Below are 26429 nucleotides of genomic sequence, written 5' to 3'. Positions count from 1 at the left end.
TAGCAATAGAAAAAAAATGTTTATAAAAGAATATCAAAAATTATGAAGAAGATGATAATGAATTACAACTATGTATAGAGATAATTTTTTTAATAAAAATGAAAGATGAGTAAATGTGAGTTTGAGATATTTTAAATTTAAATTCCATCAAAATCTTTAAGTTGAAGGACAAAAATTTGTTAATAATTTATAGTTGTATATTAAACTTTAATTATTGTATTTAATAGAATTTTATGAAGTCATTAAAAGTCTATGAACATTTAGAATACAAACTTTTGTGGTGAATTTAAAAAACTCTATAAAAATTTACTTTGTATATTGCTAAATTTTTATAGAATATATAAATGTCTAGATTGGATACATCTAGACTTCTAATATGTAGGATCGAGCGCTTGTCGCTTTATCAAAATCTATAGCTAGTGGTAATGGTGCAATTCAAATCTTTTAAATCGCACAACTGCTCAAGCACCACAGTCAAAGACAATTATTGCACTCAATTATCTCACTCTCAATAATTGCACTCTTTGCAATCAATGAGAATCGAACTCGTGACCTTGACTCTGATATCAATTGTAAAACTGAGCGTTTGCTGCTTTGCCAAAAGCTATAGTTAGTGGTAATGGTGCAACTCAAATCTTTTAAATCGCACAGCAGCTCAAGCAACACGGTTCGATCGCTCTACGAAACAATGACAATTATTGCACCCAACATAAACAGTACAAAAGTCATCAAAAATGGGTACTCAATGCACCTCTTTAGGAACAAAAATTAAAGTCAACACAAACCAACCTATATATGCTCAATTTCAAGGAAGAAAATCTTTTGCAATGCACGTAACATATGTGGATAATAAATGAACGAACATATAAATTCAACGGGTGTCAAAGTAAATAACAAATTAAAGGCCGAAATAATGTTGGTCTATGGACACGACCCGATAAGTTAGCACGTAAACGAAAGATGCAACTTTTCTAAATTGGCATTTATGTTTTTTTATCGTTTTTCCAACGAGTGGCAAAAAGCAAGCCCATCACTCCATTTTATTCCTTCAACTTGACAAGACTCCTGATTAAATTATGTAAAAAATCCACTGATCCCAAGAACGATTTTTAACAAAAAATTTAATCTATATAGTATTGAGTTAAGGACAGTTTAAGAGTTTATGCCATCATTAAAATAACAAAATAATTTCTGATTTTTGGCTTAAAATAATCCATTCGTGTGTTTTTAAAACTCATATTTTGCGTTATCCTCTATTTAATTTAGGCAAAAACTTGTGTGGACGGTCTCACGAGTCGTATTTTGTGAGGCAGATCTCTTATTTGGTTCATCCATGAAAACATATTACTTTTTATGTTAAGAATATTATTTTTTATTGCGAATATCGGTAAGGTTGACTCGTCTCACAGATAAAGATCCGTGAGACTGTCTCACAAGAGACATACTCTTTAATTTAATAAAAACTAGAAGTCGGTTTCTAGTGGGATGCTGATTTTATTTTTACAAAAATAATTATATTAAGTTATCATTATAGTCAATTATTTATCAAATTAAAAACTACTCACTTCTAATTTTCAATTTTTTATTTTTTATTTTCAAATATTACTTACTTAGTTATCCAACACTTATAAATTTAATCAATTATGTAAAAGCATACGCTATGGCAAGCACTTTCTTGATTACCTTGTGATATCGAATATTTTTCATGTGAATGTCATATTTTGGTGTAGTAGATACTGGAAAATTTTAAATGAATTTGTAAATTTTATTATATGATATATAATTTAATATTATTTTAAAAACTAAAAAATATTAAATTTGAGGTTGAAGATATTATATTTAAAATATTAATTTCAGGTTGTGCTTGGACGGATAAATCTAAAATAATGAAGTTTAAATCTATTGATTTCAAATTCTTTAATTTACTTAGATAGACAAAATTCAAGTGAATTTCAAGATCATTCTATCAAATTCAAGTGAATTTCAAGATCATTCTATCTCAACTCATGTATTTTTTTTTAGTAATTACGATAGATTTCAAATACACCCTAAATGATTATCATTTGAAATACATTATTCAAATTATTTTCTGAATCAAATCAGTCCCTCGAGATCAAATACATCCATCTAAGCGTAACCTAATATTTATATATCTACAAGATATTTGATTAAAGAAGCATGGAGTATCATAAATAAAAATCACGTAATTGGACGGTCCCCGTTTGTGTTCCAAATTAAACCCTAGATGATAAAAATCTTGTACATTAATGGAGGGCATATCTTTTGGCCGACATGTTGCTTTTTTCTCGTCCAATCCATTCCACTATGGTTGGCCAAACTACTGTTGCCCCGATGTATTTAGATTCGCTGAAAACAAATAGACAAAAATTTGTGTGAGATGGTCTCACGGGTCATATTTGTGAGATGGATATCTTATTTAGATCATCCATAAAAAATAATATTTTTTATGTTAAGAGTATTACTTTTTATTGTGAATATCGGTAGGATTGACCCGTCTCACAGATTAAGATCCGATATCACATGAGACCCACTCAAACAAATATTGATTGCCCCGTATATCTAAATCGTTAAGTAAATCATCAGAACAATTTCAAATTTAACTATAATATTAAAATGATAATCTTGAAACATTAATTAGGCTGTCTTAAGTATTTGCTATCATGTCCCATACAAGATATTAGATACTGATCACTATATGATATTCCTGCATTTTTCCTTTATCATATGATATTCCTGCATTTTTCCTTTATCAAAGTTACTTAGGCTTTACATACACATAAGCATATATAGAGAGATCATGGATTAAATAGCCACCATTAATCTTGAGTGGTTCATGCATCCACATGCACTACCAAATTAAAATATTTGGGATTGATAATCGGCAATACCTCTACCATTCTTGATCAATACTCCACATCAATCAACTCTATGATTTAAATTTTACCCTAAAAAGATAAAAATTGTGGAGAAAAAATACAGAAAACCCGTAATTTTGGAAATATATGTTTGTTTTTGTTTTTCGTTTTATGTAATTTTGGTCTTTTTATGTTGTCCGATTCAGTATTAGTTCTGTATCTTTCAATCTTGATTTTTTTAGCTTATGTAAAATTGCACGCATCAACGTCATGTATGTGTCATATCAGCTCGATGTCACAAAAAAAAAACTAAAATTACCAAAATAATAAAATTAAGAGAAATACTGGGATTTGACAACATAAATAAACAAAATCATATTGCGAAAAATATACAGGATTGATGTTGCATTTTTTCCCCAAAAGATATATGCCTTAGAAAATGATTTTTGCTTTTTCTCCTTTTCCGATTCTTATACCCCACCATACACATAATAATCTCTCGAGTAAATTCATATGGTTGAATTAACTGGTTACATGCTCCAGAGGCATATGGGCCTGCCTGACTCCATGACAGAGAGGAGAGTTTATTAAATGCAAACTATATAAAATCAAGCGAAGGCCTATCTAATAATTGGGTTCAGAAATATTATATAAAAAAAAATTATACCTGGGCCGAAAATATGAGGAGAAGTCAAGCAGCGGATTATACATATACATATACATATATATATATATATATATATATATATATATATATATATATACTATATATATAAAGAAAAAATTATAATTTTAGTCTTTTATATTATATGTTGTAATTTTGGTCTTTTAATTTTAATATTATATTTAAATTTTTAACAATTAAATTTTTTTCCTCAGAAATGCTGATAAGATACTGCATACTAATATCATATCGATATCGTATGATGATAACGTAAATAAAACCCTAAAACTTTAAATAAAATTATTTTAATTTTTAGTATATTTTGTGATAATATCTTAATCTTTATATGAAATAAATAATAAATAAAGGGAGCAACGCAACACGACACGACATGCTTCATCATGTAACTTGTGTCTTAGAAACTGCCATACGATAACTGCATGTTATGAAATTTGATGATATATTATTATAATAATATAGCCACTTACGTCATTAATAGGTGGGACATATTTTATTATCTAATTATTAATAAGAAAACCCAAATCTTTCTCAAATAAATATAGGGCCTGAAGATCAAAGTCTGGTCGACTGTTGTACAGTCAAAAATCTTATCACAGTGCCAATTTTGGTTTATTCTAACGGGGATTTCAAAGTATTCCGTAAGAAAAATCGGCTTATTTGCAACAGAAATTTGCAAAAAAACTTGGGATTTCACAATCATATGCATCAGCCATGATTTTTTGAAGTCATCACAAAATTGTGATGGACAATGTCTTAATGAAAATCGTGATTGTAAACTGAGACAGATGCCTGATGTTAACCATGGTCGTTAATTTTTGCGATTGTGTGGTGTGCATCTAAAACCTTCGCTAATTTCTTGTAGTAGTTTAACATTCGGATTATTCAATAAATTTTATGGAGGACAACTTTTAATTCAATTGTCTTGAATCAATCGATCTATCTATAATATAATTACGGAAGCGAATTGGACGAAATTATTGTGTACATAAATGAGAGGTATTCAATCTATTATAAAATGCCAAAAAAAGAAAAATGCATACAAAATGCAACAAATCTCCAAGTCAGGATATTGTTCCTCGCCATCAACAACTAGTCAACTCCACTACTTTAGACAGATAAAATTATTATAAATAATATTTTGGACATATAGGGAAAAAAACTGTATTAATTAATATATTTTCTTGGAAAAAAGACTTCGGATGTTGAATAAATTACCGCCACGTACTCCGTCGCCGGAGACATTACCACCAGTAACCGCGGTGGCAACATCTGCGGCGCTATATGGATCACTTCTACAGCTCAAGTGCTGTCGGTAGCCAATGCACATGGGGACATTTAAACCCAAAACTCTAGCATTATGAGAACGTCCACCGACGGATTCAGCAGGGGGTTTTCTCCGGCTGCCGTCATTCCCATCTTTCCTGATGCCCTTTTGAGGATTCTTCACGAATGTATCCGGCCTCCGCCCACTTCCACCGCGGCGAACCTGCCAAACGGGACTGCTTCTTCCCAAGTGAACTCCGGCTCTACTTGGGCTGCTAGGCCATTTCCGGGACTTTGACTCGCCCGATGAGTTGCTCCTAGAGCACGGTGCGCTGCTCACTTTCCTTGTCGCCACCGCCGATCGTGGGCGCGCTGCGCCGTTTCCGGCAGATCTACTCCTCGAGAAAGGCCATATGTTTATATTCAACTCCGCGGCGCTTACTCCTTTACTCGAACCAACACCATTCTTCTTCTCTCGCTTCTTCTCTTTACCGTTACTTTTAATGTCCTTATCTTTGCTACTATCATCTGCATTTACACCATTGAATAAATGCGAGCTTTTCTTTTCACCTTTCTTAAAAATATCCATCCAACGCTTTGAGGAAGTGAACGAAGGATTGACAGCTGACAGCAGGTCAGCCGATTCAATTATCGAAGCTCCATGCTCCGATCCGGTTGCTTCAAGGGCCGCACTCATCGTCTGCGGAGGCGTAGGAGTAGGGTCATCGGAGAGGTTGAGGAGGTGTAGTGGGAGGAGGAAACCGTCGGAGAAGAGCTCATCGGCAGAGAGGATATTTGGCTGAGGAAAAGACGGGTTCCGAAGCATCCAAAACTCAAATTCAGGTGAGTTGGAATCGCAGCTTCGTCTTCTTCCACTGCTACACGGTGAAAGAATCCGAGGAAGGGGCTCTTGTTTTTCCATTTTCTTTGAGAAGACAAATTTTATTTTTGATCTCACTCAAATTTTTTTTTATTTTAATTTTTAATGGCTATATAGCCATGAGGGAGAGTTTTAGCCGGAAGAGACCCCACAAATAATACATGTAAAATTCTGATAATAATAAAGAAAAAGGTGGGAATTTAGCATCGAGTAATAATAATAAAAATAGAGAAAGGGACATATTTACATAGACATAAACTCATATATATCAATGTAATTAATTTAATATGACAAGGATTTACAATTTTTTCATATATATCATACTATTAAATGGATTCAAATATCAATGTTTGAATCTCAATAGTCGTTTTTCATTTATATATATCTCTTATGTTTATGGTTTAAATAATAATAAGTTAATAACTATTTATTAATTAAAAAAATAGCTCTCACTGTAATATTATATCCCACCAGCCATCTTATCTAATCAAAATATGATATATGCATCTCATTTGTGACAGTTTTTTTTTTTTATTTATTTAAGCATTAGAGATATTTGCAATATGTATCGGTCACGTATATGTTAAGTATCTTTACACAAAAATATTTTGATCTTAAATAAATCTCCAAATAATATATGATATGTTATAATTTCCACTAATATTAACTTATAGCTAATCCAAATAAGGATACCTGAATATATTGAAGTAGGAACCTGGATGTCATGTTCCGAGCTCTAACTCATGTATGCGTGAATGCACAATGAGCTTTTATAATAACTATTTCGTATTCGTCCTCATTTTACGAAAATAATTAACTCAAATTGCTATATAAGTTCATTGTACCTCATTATAACTAATTTTAAATCTTTAATTTTTGTCACGTGTGACAAGGGGAATCACAATCACCACTCATTCAGAATGCGACGTCCAAGGGCGGAGGTATGTGCTTATTTACCCGAGCTTTAGCCCGGGTGGCCCAATTTTTTTTTAAAAAAATGTATATGTAATTTTGGAATAATATGATATTAGCTCGGGTAGATCAATTTAAAATATTAAAATATTCTAGAGTCTAAAATTTCAGCCCGGGCAGAGCCATATTTCTGGCTCCGCCCCTGGCGACGTCCTCGTCGCGCCCTGACCCATCGACCCACCAGCGCCGAGAACCTAAAGGTGGCTCCTATAGGTTCAAGAGGTGGCTCCCGTCATGTAGCACTTTGCTCTGCAGGTCCAAAAAGTAGCTCTCGTGCACGTAGCACTTGTTTCCCGGTGTTCTATGTTTCTAACCGGTTTTGATATCATTCTGTCACGCCCCGAGCCCGTATAAAAACCTACACATGCAACCCTAATTTAAGATACACCCACGTGACTAGGTATGCAACACATTACAAGCTACTATAGAAGTTCATTGTACCACATTATAAACTCATTTTAAATCTTTAATTTTTACTATGTGAGACAAGTGGGTACACGTTAGATTCATACACACATTTACATACTTTAAATATACGTATTCTGCTTTCACTTCCCCTATATTTTCTGTATTTGACGTGTATAATTTTCATACTTGATGAGACATGTAAATGTTCAATGCAATGAAGATGAATACAAATAAAATATTTAAATATTATTACAAGGTCTTTTTACAAAAAATGGTGTTGCGGTGACACCTGAAAATTGGTATTTAATTTATCTATTGGCTCTCAATTTTTGAATCTATTTGTTGTCCTCTTCTCTTTAATTTTTTTTTTCAAAATTAAATTATACGTAAAGATTTATCGACGTAATTCAAAAATCTCAATTCTAGAATCTTATCATTTTTTATTCTTAATTAATCGTGCAGATATATTCTCTCTCTGTGTTTAATGGAGCCTAATTAATATTTTTTAAAGTCAAGTGGCCTACATCGTTCGATTTTTTTAAAGCAAACTCAAGTAAGTTGAACCTCGTAAAGTGCTTCTCAAGTACATGTTAGGCATATTTCTTTATTTATTAGTCAATGAATGAATTAAGTAAATAAATTAATTAAATATGAGTTTGTTTATTATTTGACAGAATCACGGCCACCCAATGCCAAAATTAACGCAACATAACGGGTGAGTTCGAGTTCCTCAGGAGTTAAGTTTATAATCCCGTGTGTTCGAGATTTAAGAATTTGACATTGAAATTTAGTTTAGTTTAAATCGATCTGTTTAAAAGACTCACTCGACTCGACACGATTTCTACAAAATTTGCCAAAATTATTTCAAGTGATGGGGCGAAAAATCAACCCATGCATGTATGTTATTTGGAAATTAAAGCGCAGCAGCCAAATCCGGAATGATAGCAATGAGTCGCCATTTTATTCCACACCCCTTGCATTTGAACAAATTCTAATTCATAGAAAAACAAACAAAAAAACTACACTGTTTCATCTGATCACACACACACACACACATATGTGTATATATATATATATATATATATATATGTATGATGTTATCTAATAATTAATATATGCATGTAAGACACATTCTATGGATTCACTCGACCCTACCTCCGCGGGCACTGTCCGCAAGGGTCGATCCAACCGCTCGGATTTTTTCGAGTCAAATTTTTTTTTTTTACATGGAAGTGGACCCAGATCACTCATGTGGAGTGATCTGAGCCGTGCCTACACGGACAGGTTGAAACAAACCCATTCTATGCCACACCGGCTTAGGTTCATGGTATCGCCTCGGGGAACGAGATATCTTTATGTAAATGCATATTTATTTATAGATGACAACAAAGAGGAAGAGATACGAATAGGTTACATATTCAACTTCACTTTAACTAAGAATCTTTGCATGATTGACCACTGATATCTTCTGTCAAATTCTCTCGACTTTTCATGCCCGATTCTTTTTATTTAATTCATTAATATTAATCGTTCTTGAACAAACGCTCGTGGATAAGAAGCTATCAGAGTTCAAACTTGTGGTTGGCGTTATATAATATATTCTGCATATTTGACACAATTATATCTTGTATAATATATATTTTTCATACAAAGCTGCACGAAATTATCATAAAATTAAATTTTGAAATAAAAAATATCATTGAATACAGCTACAATCATTTTATTCCTTTTGCCTGAACTTTCTAATACACCTTAGGAAGAGATAATCATGCTTTAAATATGTGTTAAATACAACATTTTCTGTTTAGATTTTTTTTTAAATTTGACGTAATTTTATCCATAAATATAGAAATAGCACGTAAATTGCCAAAAAAAAAACGTAGAAATTTGAAATACAAGCGAAAACCTGTTTTAAGTCTCTGATTATTATTATTTTTTGTTGGCAGCAATTTTACTCAATTTAAATTAATAATATCCAGCTTGCCACCTCGCCGTCAATTTCCCAATCTTCTCCACCTAGGGAAATGTAAATAACGAGTTTTAATGTCAGTTTCGTGTCATAAACTAAAGTTCGCAACCGTAGTTTAAAGCTCCGAGTAGTGTCGGTTCTTTTTTCAGCGTAGGATTCATATCTACGGTTTTCTTAAACCAATAAAGTTCATTGCTGGCTAGGTTGGTCCCTAATCTTTAACTATCAATTTAATTCATTAATCTTTGCTCAAACCTATACTCTCACATATACCTCGGGAAACCCAATTCCATGTAACATCGACTCCCATTATGTGTTTCTCTCACAGAAATTTTTGGACGTATTCAAAGTGATGCATGTACTTTTTTTGTTAGATGGTTTGCATTTCCCGTATGAAATGAAATAAATAATCATAATTGATGTATACCACACAAGTGTATGGTGGACTGATATATCATCATAAGTGCAAGTATTTGTCGTGTTTGAATTCATTGTCATTACCATTAAAACTATTTGGAAAGGATTCCATATATTCCAGGTTGTCTCCATAATAAGCGTCGTTTCCGAAGCAATTCGTTTTTGGGTTGCTAAGATGTGATGCATACCTACTCACTTGGTAATAATGCCTTTCACTCGTCTCGGTGTAGTGGTCACATGCAAAAAGTACAATGGCATATTGTGCACTGTGAGACTTTTATCGAATCGATGGACAATTTTTCTTTTAGTCTCCAGTCAAAATGTCAAACACTAATTGCCCATATTCTATTATTAGAGCATTACTAGGAGCCACGTGACATATGTTTTAATGATTAGATATACGAAGTTTCTTGATCATTTTTTGTTTGTTTCGCATTCTAGGAATTCTAATTCAATTAATTAAGACACAATTTGCCTGAATAATTTCACACTACTTTTTTTTCCCTACCTTCGAATGATTTAGTGAAATAAAAAAATTAACTTGGGATGTACACAAGTACCAAGTGGTGTTTCATTATCCCGTTGGATTGTAAGCACAAATTAGAAAAATTACATTTCTTTCTATTTTTATCATCTATATTATAGAATTTCAATCTAATTCCTCTATTTGGATTTTTTTTTCTGCATATAATCTAAAGCTTGAGATTATTTAGCATTTTATTCCAAACGAAAGGTTGGCAAAATAAGATATGCGTTTTAAAAGAGCCATATATCATAATGCAGGGAAATACAGTTCTTTTAAAAGAACACTGAGGAAATTTAGCCCTTCCGTCTGTTGAACTTGAGAGTAACGTAAAGCTCACAAGGCTCAGCTACTTATTGTGTCTAGCTTAGACACAGGGTAACTCACATTTATGCAATTGAGCCCCAAGTTCCAGCAGCGAGGTGTGATTGACTTTATCAGATGTTGGGCCGAAAAATTAAATGGGACCTGTAAATAGGACTGTGGCTCTAGAACTTAACAAAATGAATCTTGGTTGAAGAAGCGTACCAGGATTTAAATATCGATTCTGAAGAGCCCACTCTTCTCTCAAGGATGCAAATTTCTTGAATGGGCCACCTGAAGAGCAATCAATAAACTAGGTAAACGGGTTCTTCTTGAAGTGTGTCGTGCTAATATCAGTTTTGATGTATTTTACAAAGAACCACACGGATATTGAGCGCAACACGGACAATAAACGGTTGAAAGCATGAAATTGCAAGCTGGTAAGTCGTGCGTCAAATGCAAATTCAAAAAGTAAAAGATGTAAAGTGTGCGGAATTCACCTCTAGCTCAACCATTGCTTTCTTTATCACAGGTTTAAACACAAACTCCTCTTATGTAGAGGGCTTCTTGATCATTCTGGGATGAGGTAAAGACAATCACATGGGAATAGATCTTCTCATGGGAAGGAATAAAATATAAGGTGCGAACCATTAGAATACCATGTCTCCTTTCAGCATCCATAAGGGAAGTCAGCGCTGTTCCACCAACAGTCTATTCACGGACTGGAGCAGCCAAGTTTCCCACCTGAGACGATTTTTTTTAAAAAATTAAAGCCAATTTCGAGACAGAAACCTGATCTGAATATTACCTAAACGTAAAAAATAAAATTTAATAGAAAAGTTACAACAAAGACCAATATATGGGATTATCATGTTTGAGTCTATTTTCATCATTAAATGTTTATCTCGAATTTTAAAATATTTACATTTGGATGATTCTTATCTTAAGTGTGTAGATTAACTTGGTTATATATTTCATACAATATTCGTGTATTTGGTGACAAATTTCTCGTATACCTCGTCAAAAAATTTATATAAAAAATACATTTTTCAATAATAAAATTATCATTTACATGCTTGTTCACTTTTTCATGTAGATTAAGAAAAACATTTAAAAAATCAAAGTTTACAAACATATTTTTTATTTTATCCATATGTAATAAATTAAAATGAAGTGCAATTTGATTTTCGTAGAAGTGTACATTCATGAATTTTGTATTTTAATACCTAGTGAAACAAGGCAACGTGGAAAACGGGAATAATTTGAGTTATAAAGTAATACTCCATATATATGAATGTACTAAATTATAAAAGGTAAAAACTTGTGTGAGACGGTCTTACGGGTCATATTTTGTGAGACGAATCTTTATTTAGATAATCAATGAAAAAGTATTACTTTTTATGCTAAGAGTATTACTATTTATTGTGAATATGGATAGGGTTGATCCGTGAAACAGATTGAAATCCGTGAGACGGTCTCACATGAGACCTACTCATTATAAAATTTCAGAGGGACGAGTTCAAGCTTAAATATTGTTCACGACATTTAATATTCATAATTTCTGTAAGTAGGTGTAAAGTTTGAAACTCCACTTCCTACTAATTTTTAGGCCCGACAATGTAAGTCTTTGTTTTGTACCAGCTAGCTCTTGATATTAGTTTCCTTGATGTTATACAACAGGAAAGTTCTGAAGGACTTTGGTGCGCAGTTAGAGAAAATAGCTGAGCATTTTCTTGATTTGTTGTGCGAGAACCTTGGACTTGAAAATGGCTATCTGAAAAAAGCATTCTATGGCGCAAAAGGCCCAACTTTCGGCACAAAAGTGAGCAACTAACCCCCATGCCCCAAGCCTGACCTGATCAAGGGTCTTCTACGTGCCCACACCGATGCAGGTGGCATCATCCTTGTCTTCCAAGATGATAAGGTCACAGGTCTACAGCTACTCAAAGATGGTGAATGGGTCGATGTTCCACCTATGCGTCACTCAATAGTCGTCAACATAGAGTGAACTAACTTGAGGTACAAGATTAAGGGAAAACCACAAGGTTACGGAAAAAAAAAAATGTTTCATTTAGGGGAGTACGGGGGAAAAAAAAATTTATTTCTAAATATAATCATACATAAATTTTAACTTTTTTGTTCCACCCCATCTGTGCTCTGCTCTATTGACATGCATGTAGTGAGATATTGAAGTTATGACTCTACCATTCGCCACCATTTTTGCGAAGGTGATCACAAATGGAAAGTACAAGAGTGTTGAGCACCGTGTGATTGCTCAGACAGATGGAACAAGAATGTCAATTGCATCATTCTCCAATCCTGGAACCGATGCTGTCATCTATCCAGCACCAGCACTGGTTGAGAAAGAAGAGAAAAAGGATTTATACCCGAAATTCGTATTCGAGGACTATATGAAGCTCTATGCTGGCCTCAAGTTCCAGGCCAAGGAGCCAAGATTTGAATCCTTCAAGGCCATTGAAAGCACTTCCAACTTGGGACAGATTGCTACTGCTTAAGTAGCACTCAAGAGTAAATTAAAAATTTGAATAAAATGTATTTATCGCGGCTCATGAATAGCCTACCTTAATATTACGTTATATTTATTGTTAAGAGTCTGTTTCGCCTGAAATAAGACTAGGGTGTTATGGTATTGGCTTATTGGGTTTGAAGATGGATTTTTTTTTCCCAATGCGAGGGCAATGGGAATTTTTTTTCAAACGTTACAGTGATATTCCAGCTGTTATTCGCTACCAGATTTGGATACATATATTAACAATTGTAGCACATGTTCATGATATCTATCCAACATCTCTCCACAAATATTTTAAATTAGCTATTATTAAAAATTGAAAAAATGCACTGTTAAAGTCAATAGGGAACCAAACAGAAATCTTTCTGAACTCGAAAAGAGCAACCTTCGGTGACTAACAAGTCGAGGAAAATGACAAAGACTTTTATGAGTGCTTAGTCTGTTGAAATGTTTACATCTCTAGTTTTAAACAAAAATAGCTTTAAAGTTTGCTTTAAAAAAAGCTTTAAAGCCAAAATAACTGAAATAAACTCCTATGGAGGCTTTGCACCGTCATCATATCATACTTCCAAGAAATTCTAACTACTGAAAAGCGGAGTAGATTTGCTGGTACAAAGATACATGGGACCAGATCTCAAAAGTAAGCACAATACACTGGATAAAACATGGAATGATCAAGAAATGTGAGAAAAATCCCACCTGCAATCTCTTCCTGATATCACAAGCTCATTTGGCAGTAATTCCTTTCCGTGACCAAGAATCATCAGAATCAAATCCAACAGTTCCGCATATCACCCTACAAAAGCACCTTGCTGGATGAAATTGAAAACATAAAAAATGAGCTGTCTTTATATATTCAACACGATGCTATTCTTAAGATAGATTAAATGCATTAAAGACCAGGAAACATTAAATGATATGAATTTAGGCAGAATTTAGTGAGATATAATGAAAAATCACTTGTTTATTACTCTCTTTCGATCGATTATAGATAACATTTCAGTTTCACATTTCCATTAAACACATTTAAAGCCAGAAAATTTCAGTAAAACTGCTTCTAAAGTCGCCTCGAAAATCTAGATGTTATATGGAAGTCACAGAAAAGCTTCTGAGGATTCCCTAATATTGGTAGGAAATTCGTTCCCCTAAGGCAAGACAGGAAAATAGTTATGCAATATCATGCCAAGATTTTGGGGAGCAGTGGACACATTCTGTCACCGTTACATTGTCAGCAAAAGAAAACCATCAACAGCTGATTTCCCATAACACCGATCATATTACTTGTGAAAGTTTGCTGAGTTCTTCTTACTTGTCTCCTTTGGCAACTACATCAGTATGCACATCCTCTAACCTTTTGTCATTCCCATTTGCTGCTTCTTCATTAGAACAGTGATTTTTCAAAACGGCAGAAATGTCTGCTTCAGAAGCTCCAGCAAGGTTGAACCTTTCAACTGCAACATTCAGGTTCTTCTTCCAACCAGGAAAACCCAGTTTATATTCAACTTGAGACCTTTCAAAAAGCATGTTACCCCAGAACAAGTGCATTTGAGATCTCATTAATGCTGCTTGCTCTGCTGCTTCCTCAGGTGAAATTTCCCCTCGGCCTCCTATACCGGAGGAATCACCTTCTGTACCACTGCTCTGTTTCTTCCTTCTTTTTAACAGTTCATCCTTCTTGTTTGCTATAGGATCTTTCAGTTTATTTGCTCTCTGCTCCTCCAGCTTATCCCACATCTCAGTCGCAGCAAGCATTTTCTGTTCTGCACTATTAAAAAGACTAATAGTCTCCGTTGGATCCCATTTTGACAAGTCTTCTTTCTTTGCTAGCACATAAGACCAATGAAGTTTTGCCATTTCAAATTGCTGTTGCCCAAGAGCCAACAACCCTTCATAAAAATCTGATTTGATCAATAGTGCCTCCTCATACTTCTCTTTAGCAAGAGAATATTTCTCTTTCACCCAATCATATGCAGTTTGAAGCTGAGCAGCCATCATTTCTTTAGCAGCTGATTCATCGATGGGGATTCTCTTCCTAGCTTCACACATATGAACATTTCCCCAGTTAAAGAAAGCCAGAGCAGCTACCTCCTGAAACTTTAGGGCGGCCCTGTCAAAAAGGTCTTGAGACTCTTCACCAGTTACTGTTTCCTCAAGTGCCTCATAACAAAGTTCCATCCCAAGCTCATGCAGATCAATATGAGCATCAGGGTCAATCCCGACATGGGTTCGAAACAACTGTGCAAACTCAAATAGCCAATCATCCACCTCCATCTCTTTACAGTCAAGTTCTTCTGGTGCTCCGGGTTTCTCCAGGTTGTCGACCTCAGCATCTACAGTTTCCAATTTAGAAGCATCCAGATTTTCATCTAATGTAGCCCCCTTGCTGTCAAGTGACATTTCTCCTCCTTCTAGTAAAGATGGCTCCTGCTCAGGACTCACTTCAACAATATACAGCCGTAACATACCAATGGATCCTCGGTTATCAGCATCAGGGTCTCTCGGAATAAGGCTGTCAACATACGACTCCGCCATTTTAAGTTCAGAGGTACATGTTATAGTCACCAAGTCACCATCATTGTCCTTGTACTTTATCAGCACTGCTTTTGACATAGGAAATCGTTTGTTGACCACGTCTCTCAAAACCTTTAAACTGCAATTCACTGGAATTTGGCCAAGCCTTATGTCATGATCATAAACAAGTTTCAACTGTCTCCATCTTATCGCAGACTGTGTAGGTTGTTCACTTGGTGTAAGAAAATCTAATGGAGGCACCGACTGTCTCTTCTGGTTATCCAGACCACTATTCTCATTGGGTCTTGAACTATTTGGAGGCTTTAAAATAACTTTTGGCAACTGGATTTTTGGCTCTCGGCCATTTTCAATTGGTGGAATTGGATAAAGCTTTTCTGACTTATTAGCTGGCGATGTTGGTCCTAATACTGACTGCATTGGCTTCTTAGGCATGGGTCTAGCTGGCAAGCATGGACCAACCCCAGAAATCGGTGCCCCACGCAATGCAGAAGCCCCCAGGGCAGCTGGTGATGGGCGACTCTGGAGTTCCTGCTGAACCTCTTGATGAGGGCCAAGTGCCATCCTTAATCGTCCAGCAATCTCCAAGCCATCATGGTTATCTGAATCTGTACTCAACAGTTTTAGCACATCTAGCATGGCAAGTTCATACTTTCCTATAGCCTCATATGCACGAGCTCTCCTTAAAAGAGCTCGGACAAACTGAGGCTGCACCTGAAGTGCCAAAGTACACTCGGATATCACACTGCCATAATCAATTGGTTTTATGTGCATCAAGCAAGCAGCTCTGTTGCTGTGAAATATGGCTCGGTCAGGATTTGTTTTGGGGGTAAGTTTGAGGGCATCCTCATATTGTTTAAGGGCACCCAAATAGTCCTTTGACTGAAATCTTCTGTTACCCTCTTCCTTTAGCTCGTGTGCTCTCTTTGAGAAAACTGACGAGTCCAGATTAACACCGCTAACAACAGGTGTGGCATGGGAATCCCCTTTCGAAACATTGTTTTGGCTCTGGTTAGGGTTAACAGTAGCTTTCTTTTTACTAACCCCAGACTTCCCCATAAATTTCAACAAACCCCTCCAAAATTTAAACTTTATGCAATAAAGTTATAATTTATGAACAACAAACTCAACTAAGATGCTCTGTGGACTACGGATTCAAACCCCTTCAGACAAAAAAAGAGCCAACAGCGAAATAAACAGAAAGAATGAAATACTAACAGGTCTGTAGCCCACACCTGGAATGAAGAAAACCGGTGCTTTATTTCTGATTAGAAAGTGAAAACCCACCAGCTATATTGAAGAAAACCTTAAAATTCATGGGTCGCGTTTGTCCAGAGAGACTGAAGTTCAGTGTGTGTGAAACTAGAGATGTCAATGGGGCGGGGCCCAAGACCCTCTCCATGAAAAAAACTTTGACTCGTTACTCGTCCCATCTCGGTTAAATTTTCTTCGGACCAATCTCACCTCGAATACGAAATGGGGCCTGGTAGACTCGCGAGACCCGAATTTTTTTAAAATAAAAAAGTAATCTTTCTTTTCACATGACTGAATTATGAAACATACAAGCATCTAAATACAACATTATAGAAAATTAATTCATGTCTTCGACCACACTTAATAATAACAAACAAAGTATTTTCACGAAATAAAGAATTACATAAAAAAAAAGAGTTATTAGCTCTCCAAAAAAAACTTGACATCCCCAAAAAAAATCATAACATTTTTTAAACAGATCAATATAAAATCAATGATTAGACAATATTTAAGTCTACTAAGATGAGAACCAACTATTCTTCCACTATTGCTAAAAGCAGATTCAAATGCAACATTTGACATAAGAATAGTTAAGATCGTTATAGTTGAGGTGAGCTACTAAAAAATGAAAATTAATAAAACTAAAACCTATAATATTTATATACACATATATATGGGGCGGGTATGGGGAGGGTATTATAGGATTTATGACCCGCCCATATCCGGACGGGTCTGAAAAATTGGACCCGAGACCCATCTAATGACCCATTTAATATGCCCCAAACACACCTCATACACGCCGATCAATTGCGGGCTGGGTAAAACTCGAACCTTTTGACATCCCTATGTGAAAGGGGTAAAGTCGACGCTGGGTGTGGGGGCACTGCCCCCACACCATATCAAGGGCCCAAAATTCACTTCATAGGGAGGGGGGAAAATAAAAATAAAAAAAAATGGGCCAGAATTTTTTCTGGCCCTTGGATCTACCCCTGCAGGCAGTGCCTGCAGGGGTAGGGTCGAATTTTCCGTGAAAAGGGGTGTGTTGCAGTGGTATATTGAAAACCTTAAAATATTAAAATTCATATTATTTTCTGTTAATTGTTTCTGTGGGCATTCCTTTACCCGACTGACACCTGTTGGATAGAGTAAACATGGGCCTTAAAATGCGGGCTTTCAATTGATGTTAGCCCGTTTCATCCTTGTGTTAGTATTTATATATTATATGTATAAAAAAAGTTTTTTTAAGCTCATATATATATATATATATATATATATATATATATATATATATATATATATTTGTGAGAAATTAAAGTACACAGATGATATTATACTCTCCTTAAAAGTATGCTGTATTTTTTCATATGAAATTTAAACTATTACATAGATATTGAATGCATACGATGATGTTTAGTCTGTAGGAATTCTCTCTCCTACTGTATCTTAGGAAAAAGATTTAAAAGAAAATTCTGGGTTTGATCGAACGTTCACGTGACAATATGAGTGAGTGTTATATTGATCCAACACCACGTTGGTGTTCAAACATGTGGATGCATATATTTGGAAAGAAGAGGTCAACAACACACGAGTAACTATCGGAGAAAGCATGGAACCAAAACAGATGAGTTCAACGTTTGACTTAAACCCCATCAATGTATACACTAACCCAAGTCAATTCCTTAGCATAGAATTTGAGTTTTAACGTTGAATCCTTCAATATTTTGAATTACGTGGTGATTGCGGCAGGCGGATTAATGAAAACGCTTGCAAGATTAAGGACATCCACGATAGGAATTATTTATAATTTCAGTTTCCTTTCACTCTATTATAGATTTTTAGTGGTTGCATGAATCATGGTAGGACAACATTGCAATCGGTACAAGTTATTTTCAGCTTATTCTAAACCTACGTACGTAAAGATTTCAATTTTGCAGAGTTGGCTAATTTCCTAATATTTGCAATAAATGAAACTAACAGTTAAATGCTTCTTTATCTCTGTCATTTTTCCCCCAAAACCGTATATACTTATATGAAACTAAGCTGGATTTTTCTTGGCTACACTTTAATTTTTTTTCTTCTTACATATATACAAATTCGAGCACATAACTGGACCACGCAGCAGATAATTCGTGAGTCGTTGTGACAGCTTCATTTATGTGACTCACAATAAAAAGATAATGTACAAATTTGGCAGTCAAAGTATAACAAATCGCTCTCAATTCCAATGTGGTGGAAAACAATCAATCAAGCTTGCTTCAATCTTTGCCCAAAAAAGAAAAAGAAAAACAGATAAAATGTGAAAACAGGACATGTCTCCAGATATTTCATCCATCCAGATTTCATTTTTTTCCCTCTTAGAACAGTTATTTACCTTGGTTAATTATGGCTGAAGGGACTGAGACCTCACGTGAAAAGACGAGAGTGAAAGCAATGATAATAATAGCTGAAGTGGACAAAAGAGAGACTTGGGAAAGTTACAAATTATACAGGGGAAAAAACAGAGAGTACAAAAACTATGATGGCTTTGTTTGGAGATTCCAGAAAATAAAAATTAAATCAAAACAGATCACTCAATAATGGAGTTACTCACTCGCTCAGTATATAACACCTTCAATACACCAACCGCACTTGCTAAATCTGGGAAATTTACCAATTGCAGAGCTCAAATGCAGATGAAAATTAACTAACTCGTTACTGTTAATGACCAAATTTACCAAAAAATGAAGTAAAAAAATATCTAATTTTAGCGGAAACTTAAGGAAGACTTAATATATAAAACTCACTCTTGATTTACAACATGTTTGTCTACAAACATACCAAAATATATTTCTTGCAGCAAAAGTGAATATTGCTTCCATGGTATGAGCAAAAAAAGAAAGTAAATCAATCTTCTTCTTTTTACCCTTCGCTTAATATCTTTAACCCCAAACGCTCCAAATCCTTTCTCCAAGAAAGCTCACAAATCTTCTCACTGACCCTCTCTCCAAGTCTTCTTCCTCCCCATTCTCCTCCTCCTCACGGCCACTATTTTGTTCGCCGCCTTCAATACCGTGCTCTTTGGGAGAGTTCGATTCAGTAAAGTTGGAATCTTCCTTAGTCAAACTGGGTTCAGACTTCTTGGACTCATCATCTAATTCAGGACTAATTTTACCTTTAACATTTTTACCCTTCCTCCTTTCCCTCTTGCTCTTTTCTTTCCTGCTCTCCTTAAAAAGACTTTCTTCAAACGCGTCTATTATTTCGTGTATAAGCTGGCGATTTGGCGATGAATCCCACAGCACCCAGTAGCTCATATAGCATCTGAAGCAGTAGCAGCTGAAGCACGCAGGGTGGTCGGTCGCTCCACCCTTAGAACCACCTGAAGTGGCTTCGGCAGGGGTTTTCTTGTGGTGGCTGTTGGAGAAGTTGGCGGAGGAGCAAGAGATGAGGTATGCAAGAACTTCCCTTTCTTCCTGAGATAGAGCGGCGGCTAAAGTCAATATCGCCGCCGGCAAGAAGGAAAGAAGCTGGTCCGAGACCACCGGTGGCGTCGGATGCACCGTCCCCCTTTTGTATAGCTTCTTCATAGCTTACCTATAGAGATGGAAAAGAGAGTTGCCAACTGTATTTTCCAAGTTTACTGATGTAAGGAAAAAAACAGAGACAGAGAGAGAGAGAGACACAGAAACTGGGTGAGGAATTTGAGGAAGTCTTTGATTCTTGAGCATAGAGATTGATGTAGTGTAATTCGGGTTGGAGGAATATTAAAGTGCGACGCGGGGGTATTGCTTACAGTGTAGGTCCATTTATGAACAGTGATAGTTCGTGGAAGGAAGAGATTTGATTGGTTAGAAAGAACAGAGCGATTAAGGTGGGACCCCTTGTATGGCGAATCTCTTTGATCGTATTCTCTTTTCAGAAAATTATTAGCACTCTCCGTCTCTTTGTTCCATGCATCTTCAGAATTTGGGCCCAAAACATGCCTGCGTCGGCCTCACTATGTATTGGAAAATATTATTTCAAAATTTAATTGATTTATAATATTTTGTTATATATAATATTTGATTATTTAATTTTTAATAATTCTTATAAATAAGATTAATTTGAATAAAATATTCTTCCCGAATTACCTCTTTTAAGCGAGCCATGATTCATCGTATGATCATTTTCATCAAACAAGCTATTCAAGAATAAAACAAAAACTTGTGTGTATTTTATGAGACGAATATCTTATTGAGTCATCCATGATATGTACCACTCAAACACACGATTAATTGAATTCTACCCCTCAAAAATCAAACAAGAAATCCTTTGTCCGTCCCGTCATTTTTGTAATAACTCTTTATTGTGTTTCGTTTCAGTCATATGGTTGGTACTTGGGATTAAATTTTTAGTGGTCCACTCTATATTGGAAAATAAATAGTACGAGAAAATATCATTCAAAACTAAGTATAAATCTTTGAAATTTCGTGTTTGATAATGGAACTCGGTAAAAAACTGGTCCTGACATACTCATAAAATAAAACACATTTGGGACATATAAAAGAAGTACAAATTACTTTTTCCAAGACCAAAATGGCAAGCCATGAAAAAAATAACTGAACAAGATTATAAGATGAAAATTAATGCCAAATTGCTCGCTCTTTTTGGGCGTCAAAATCATGAATTGTTATTTTGGGGATCCTATTCACCTCGTGTGATAAGATAGTGATTCATAAGGTTTTCATCCGAGGTTTCGGTCGTCGGCTTTTCTGTCATCAGATAACCAATTTCCTTGATCTTCTCAGATATATTACTCAAAAGTGCGATAAATGATCATTCATACCCTTTTTTTAAAAAATAAAAAATAAAATTAAGAAGCGGTGTTCACTTCATTGCTACATGAAACGATAAAATTGTGAAAAACACATATCACTTCATAATCTAGGGTAATGATTTGAAATGCATGTCTCCCACTTTCTTACTTTTCGATTAAAATAAGCACAAAATATGCATGCGACTCTCAAATCTATCAACTTTTCCAACCAATTTTTAGAATAAAATATGCTAGCTATACAATTATTATTTTTTTATATCCCATAATGACATTTTTTTATTTATTTTTGAGATCGGTTAACTTTCATAAAATCATATTTGAATATAATCTCAACATCATTTTTATATAAATTTTTCAAAATTTATTTTAAATTGAAATTGTATTAAAAGCCCAACCAAACATTACCGCCATACTTAAACTAAAGAATTTAGCAACTGGTCAGATGAATGTATATTGAAGACCCGTGTATTGGGGACTGAGAAATGAAGATCATATGTTGAGAAAACAGTTATCAGTTGAAAACAATAATTCGGCCAACAGGCCTAACATTAAACAAAATTGGATCTTACCGTTAAAGAGACAAGGTGACAAGTATAACAACGTTCTCACAATATGCCACCATTTAACTGTTTGAAAGTCGAACATAAGGTAATCGGAGAGTTCAGGAAGAACTCTGAAGATGTGATTTGATCCACGATTCCAAACTCTTGAGCTCCTCAGTAATTATGGAGTGACCAAGGCCAGGATAAGCCTGAGATTTGAGAACCAAACCATAGTAGTTAAGACAATTTTGCAAATACCCAAGAATGGCCAGCTTGTCCAAGTTTTAACTACTTCCATAAAAGTACCAGTTTTATTCAAGAAATTTGGAGATGAGGGGAAGAACAACCCTCGTATGCCACCTCTCACTCCATCGCCACCATTTCCAAACCAAAAGGCGAAAAAACTCGAATTATATAATTCATACGTAAAAACATGCTGTGACCAATATCCACTTAGATACATATATAAATAGATATAGTATCACATAAGCTCCAATATACATGCAGACGCATAAAACATACACAAACTAAACCAATCTTTAAGGGAGAGAGTAGTATACAACCTTGAATTCACAGCTGACACCAGCTTTTTCAAGGAAAGGTGGTCCTGCTTGCCCAGCCTCGAAGAGGACAGTTCTATCAGCCATTCCATGGGACCATAATATAGGAGTCTGAAAATTGCATTACTATATGTCATATCGATGGCATTGTAAACAGAAAGCATAACTTGAAACCAACACAATATGCCAATCACCACACATCATAAAACTTACACATTTCATTCATCAGGTGAGGAGCAAGTATACATAAACCTATTAAAGTAGAGAAAGATGCTCGAGGACAAATGGAATAGACAAGAAGTGGCTCGTGAGCAGGATACAACCTTCTTTGCTTCTGGTGTGACACGTTCTAGAATTGAAGAATTGAATGGAACCCATCCACTAAACACTGCACCTCCACCCAAAGCTTTCGGGTACAGCAGGACGCTAGCCAATGTCAAGGCCCCTGAAAAATCATACTTCAAAAATAGTGATTCAACTGCAATCCAACCCGCTTTCTTAATAGGTGGATAGGCTAATTTAACCATGGGAAAAAGAAAACACAAACCTCCTTGACTAAATCCACATACAAAAACATTGCTAGGATTGATTCCAGATGCTATCTCTTTATCAATCATTGCATGTATATTCTGAACTGCTTTGAGCACACTACCTTCATCTTTTGGAGAATCCTGACAATGATAATGCTGTAGATAATCAGACTGAGCCAATACATAGTCCAGGGTATCCAAAGTACTGATCAGATATATATAGTTACATGTACTAGCCTGGAATATTGCTAGCCAAAACATATTACTTCCTACTTTGTTATTTGGCATAACCATTTAGAGGGAAAATGAATCAAATACATGATAATAAAATGAATCTGTTTGTAAAGATAGCAAATTGAATCTGTTTGAACACAAATCACGACAATAAGTCGATTTTGTACATATTATAATGAATATGTTTAAGGAAAAGTGAATCAAATACAGATTCTTTAGCAATGCAATAGAACTTGAAAAGACTTATAATGGAGCTCGACATAATATATAGATTAAAAAAGGATTAAAAGACAAAGATGCTGATGAATTATGATGGGAAATTGATGATAAAATGATGCAAACTTACAGCTGTCACAGGTATTTCAGCAATATCAAACCATGAAGGCATAACAGCACCATCTACAAGGAAACCCAGAATCGCAAATGAGCATGCAGCAAAGAGATATTGTTAACTCGTGAGCCCAAATAAGATGCAAAACCCAGGCCCGCTATATTCCAATGGCTTTCATTTTGATGTAGTGTTATATAATATAATAAATCTTAGTATTTAAGCTATCAATTTGTGTTTTTCTCTTTTTGGGGTAAGCGCTTCACTCCGAAGTGAGAAAACTGTCGACGATTATTTGAGACAGGACATATCATTCATAGTCTACACAAAAGTGGCCAAGCAACAAATCTCAAACATGGGCACATCATTTTCCTGTGAAAATGTCACCAAGTCTGAAGCATAGCAGCAGCACCATTTACATCTTTACTGTACGTTAAAATATGAAAGACAGTATAATTGCCAAGGCATATAAAACACAGAAAGAAAGAAGAAACTAGTTAGATTTTAGACAAACCCAAGGATCATTTACTTCCTAAAGACTTCACCTTGGTAAGTCAATAGTCATGCAGTAATCAATTCGCATAACAAATAATTGTATTTTTTAATCAGTTAGTTAAATCAAATGCAGCGACAACAAAAACCCAAAAACTCGCCAGTGAACCTGCAGCATCTGATAAATTGCAGTCTACGTACAGGGCAAACATCTGCCAAAAAAGTCAACAAACAAAGAACAAACAGTCCTAGATGTGAATAGAACATACGGTTACAAGTGACGGGATTAGAAGGAGCAGAAGGGAAAGACCAATTGGTTTTGCTGAACTGGGGAGACGTGAAAAGCGTCTTGATGGGTTCGTTAGCAGGACCCGAATCGCCCAGTCCATGTAGCCACAACAAAAAGCTCCGAGCCATTGGATCGGGTTTAGTAGGAGATGGATTTTGCTGATTGAATAGCACGAAGGAAATTGTGATGCCGAAAGTGACTGCGAACAAGAATACGGTGGACTTCATTTACCAATTTCTATCGGGACGTCTTTATAGCGTAAAACAGATCCTTTTCATATTCGACCGGAGCACGCTTCTCTTTATTTTCCCCCCTTGAAGACACAAGGCGCTTTACCCACGTTTTCTAGTTCAGAAACACGTTTTCGTCTGCAAAAACTAGAGGTTTAATAATTTACGATCGTTGATAAAGTCGCACACTGTCATAAAACACGATTCTTAAAATTTTCTCGTAACCCAAATATGCTAAATCTACAACTTTAATAAACAATTCTAATAATTTATTCTCAGAAGATTACTATTTCGATTTCAACTTCTAATTGTCTTCATGTGATAATACAGTTCGACTTATGAATTGGGCTTGATCCATTTGAATGAGAAATTGGACAAGCTTGTGGATGGTAAGTGGGATGTGTCTCACATAGGAAAAAGTAGATGGTATTGGACCATTGGTGAACTTATATTAATTTACACTTTATAGAGGTATAAGTAAGATTGATCAAGAGACTCTTTCTCGCGCACGCCAGCGCAGGGGGGCCCAAACCCAAATCATGGGGCCCGATTTGCAGTCGAAAAAGGCTTGACTTGTGTGCAAGCGTACGAGCGCGACCTGGGTGCGTCGAATGTCGGACCGATCAAGGCAAAATTTCCCACCAAGGTTCACCTGGCTTTTGCTATTTTTTTTTGGAATTTTCAGTTATGAATGGCCTTCCATCTGCCTGACTCTTCATATGGACTGCGTGACTGTTGGTGCTCCAGCTGGGGTGACCTTTGGCCTTTCGGATGGCCAGCCATAACTGTCCATATAGAACCGGAATGGTGCCTATATATAGAGGCAGCCTCAAGTCCTTCAAACTCTCGAAAAACATCATACACACTCCCTTGCATTTCATATTTTCGAAACTTTGCTTTGTTGTCTCGGCTGCTGCTTCTTCGATCGGCTGCTGTTCCTCTGTAGTTACTCTACTCTCGTTATAAAGTTCAGGTACATTTCAGTTCGCCTTTGTGGTTCCTCGTGCTAAGGTACTGCTGGTTGTTCTGTTGTATCTTGGGAAACAGACGTTCAAGTTCATCCTCGAAGCACACACCGGAGGGGGCGAATCTGTTTTAAGGACACTGTATTTCATACAGGCGTCGATTTGCTTTATTTTAAGCTTTGTGCTATTGTTTTGTTTGCAATACTAGCTCGCTGTTTCTCGTTGTTTTCTTGTACCTTTCTGTTTGTACATACATTCTGACTAACAAATACTTTATACAACTTTAATAAACAATTCTAATAATTTAGGCAAAAACTTGTGTGAGACGGTCTCACAGGGTCGTATTTGTGAGACGGATCTCTTATTTGGGTCATCCATTAAAAAGTATTAATTTTTATGCTAAGAGTATTACTTTTTATTGTGAATATGGGTAGGGTTGACCCGTCTCACAAAATAAGAACCGTGAGACTGTATCACATGAGACTCACACAATAATTTATTCTCAGAAGATTACTATTTCGATTTCAACTTCTAATTGTCTTCATGTGATAATACTTTATACAATTTGGGACATCACACGTATACCTTAACAAGCTAATTAAACAAGAATTTGCAAACTTTTCTAACTGAAAACCAAAAACAATACCATCTATAGGTTAAATCAGTAAACTTTTTTCTCCTAGATTGTCTATTTCATGCAATAGCTAGCATACAATTTTGTGTAAGTAATTTATGCAAACTTATGAGGCATCAACCCGTCCAACGACTAATTAGCAATCACGATAATTTCCAGTTAGGGTGATTTCACATGTACAAACCTGGATGAATGTTTCTTGTAATAGGGGTCCTCCTAAT

The 26429-nt window shown here is 35.4% G+C and overlaps 4 protein-coding genes across 8 annotated transcripts; all 4 read right to left on the bottom strand.

Annotated features, from left to right (window-relative positions):
- Positions 1–4551: 4551 nt before the first annotated feature.
- LOC140811898 (uncharacterized) lies at positions 4552–5817 on the bottom strand. Its single transcript, XM_073170020.1, has one exon. It carries the CDS (start codon positions 5744–5746, stop codon positions 4730–4732), a length of 1017 nt encoding a protein of 338 aa, XP_073026121.1. The 5' UTR covers positions 5747–5817; the 3' UTR covers positions 4552–4729.
- Positions 5818–11860: 6043 nt separating this feature from the next.
- LOC140811552 (protein CLMP1-like) lies at positions 11861–16688 on the bottom strand. 5 transcript variants are annotated; one of them, XM_073169500.1, is made up of 3 exons: positions 13894–16688; positions 13526–13638; positions 11861–12269 (listed from the first exon to the last, which is right to left on the bottom strand). In XM_073169500.1, exon 1 carries the CDS (start codon positions 16412–16414, stop codon positions 14132–14134), a length of 2283 nt encoding a protein of 760 aa, XP_073025601.1. In that variant the 5' UTR covers positions 16415–16688; the 3' UTR covers positions 11861–12269; positions 13526–13638; positions 13894–14131. The 5 variants fall into 5 exon arrangements, with proteins under 5 accessions (XP_073025601.1, XP_073025600.1, XP_073025602.1 ...); XM_073169499.1 differs by lacking the exon at positions 11861–12269 and adding an exon at positions 12545–13432; XM_073169501.1 differs by lacking the exon at positions 11861–12269 and adding an exon at positions 12545–13432 and having other exon boundaries at positions 13526–13622.
- A 2662-nt stretch (positions 16689–19350) lies between these two features.
- Positions 19351–20389, bottom strand: LOC140813117 (uncharacterized). The gene has a single exon (XM_073171551.1). It carries the CDS (start codon positions 20173–20175, stop codon positions 19528–19530), a length of 648 nt encoding a protein of 215 aa, XP_073027652.1. The 5' UTR covers positions 20176–20389; the 3' UTR covers positions 19351–19527.
- A 1428-nt stretch (positions 20390–21817) lies between these two features.
- On the bottom strand, positions 21818–24689 carry LOC140812836 (probable carboxylesterase SOBER1-like). Its single transcript, XM_073171201.1, has 6 exons — positions 24360–24689; positions 23617–23669; positions 23054–23177; positions 22830–22951; positions 22510–22617; positions 21818–22155 (listed from the first exon to the last, which is right to left on the bottom strand). The coding sequence occupies exons 1-6, from the start codon at positions 24604–24606 to the stop codon at positions 22066–22068; spliced, it is 744 nt and encodes a 247-aa protein (XP_073027302.1). The 5' UTR covers positions 24607–24689; the 3' UTR covers positions 21818–22065.
- Between the last annotated feature and the right edge of the window lie 1740 nt (positions 24690–26429).

This window comes from Primulina eburnea, chromosome 14, assembly GCF_022965805.1.
Source record: "Primulina eburnea isolate SZY01 chromosome 14, ASM2296580v1, whole genome shotgun sequence".
Classification (NCBI taxonomy): domain Eukaryota; kingdom Viridiplantae; phylum Streptophyta; class Magnoliopsida; order Lamiales; family Gesneriaceae; genus Primulina; species Primulina eburnea.
Note: the sequence above shows the minus strand (reverse complement) of the source record. Positions and strands in the feature narration are given on the sequence as shown.

What these genes read in the sequence shown, in the direction of transcription:
- LOC140811898 (XM_073170020.1), bottom strand. Translation starts at nt 5,746, where the DNA reads ATGGAAAAACAAGAGCCCCTTCCTCGGATTCTTTCACCGTGTAGCAGT.
- LOC140811552 (XM_073169500.1), bottom strand. Translation starts at nt 16,414, where the DNA reads ATGGGGAAGTCTGGGGTTAGTAAAAAGAAAGCTACTGTTAACCCTAAC.
- LOC140813117 (XM_073171551.1), bottom strand. Translation starts at nt 20,175, where the DNA reads ATGAAGAAGCTATACAAAAGGGGGACGGTGCATCCGACGCCACCGGTG.
- LOC140812836 (XM_073171201.1), bottom strand. Translation starts at nt 24,606, where the DNA reads ATGAAGTCCACCGTATTCTTGTTCGCAGTCACTTTCGGCATCACAATT. An exon ending in TAATCCCGTCACTTGTAACC is followed by an intron (nt 23,670 to 24,359) that starts GTATGTTCTATT and finishes GTTTCCTTGTAG; the next exon opens with ATGGTGCTGTTATGCCTTCA. An exon ending in CTGAAATACCTGTGACAGCT is followed by an intron (nt 23,178 to 23,616) that starts GTAAGTTTGCAT and finishes TATCATTGTCAG; the next exon opens with GATTCTCCAAAAGATGAAGG.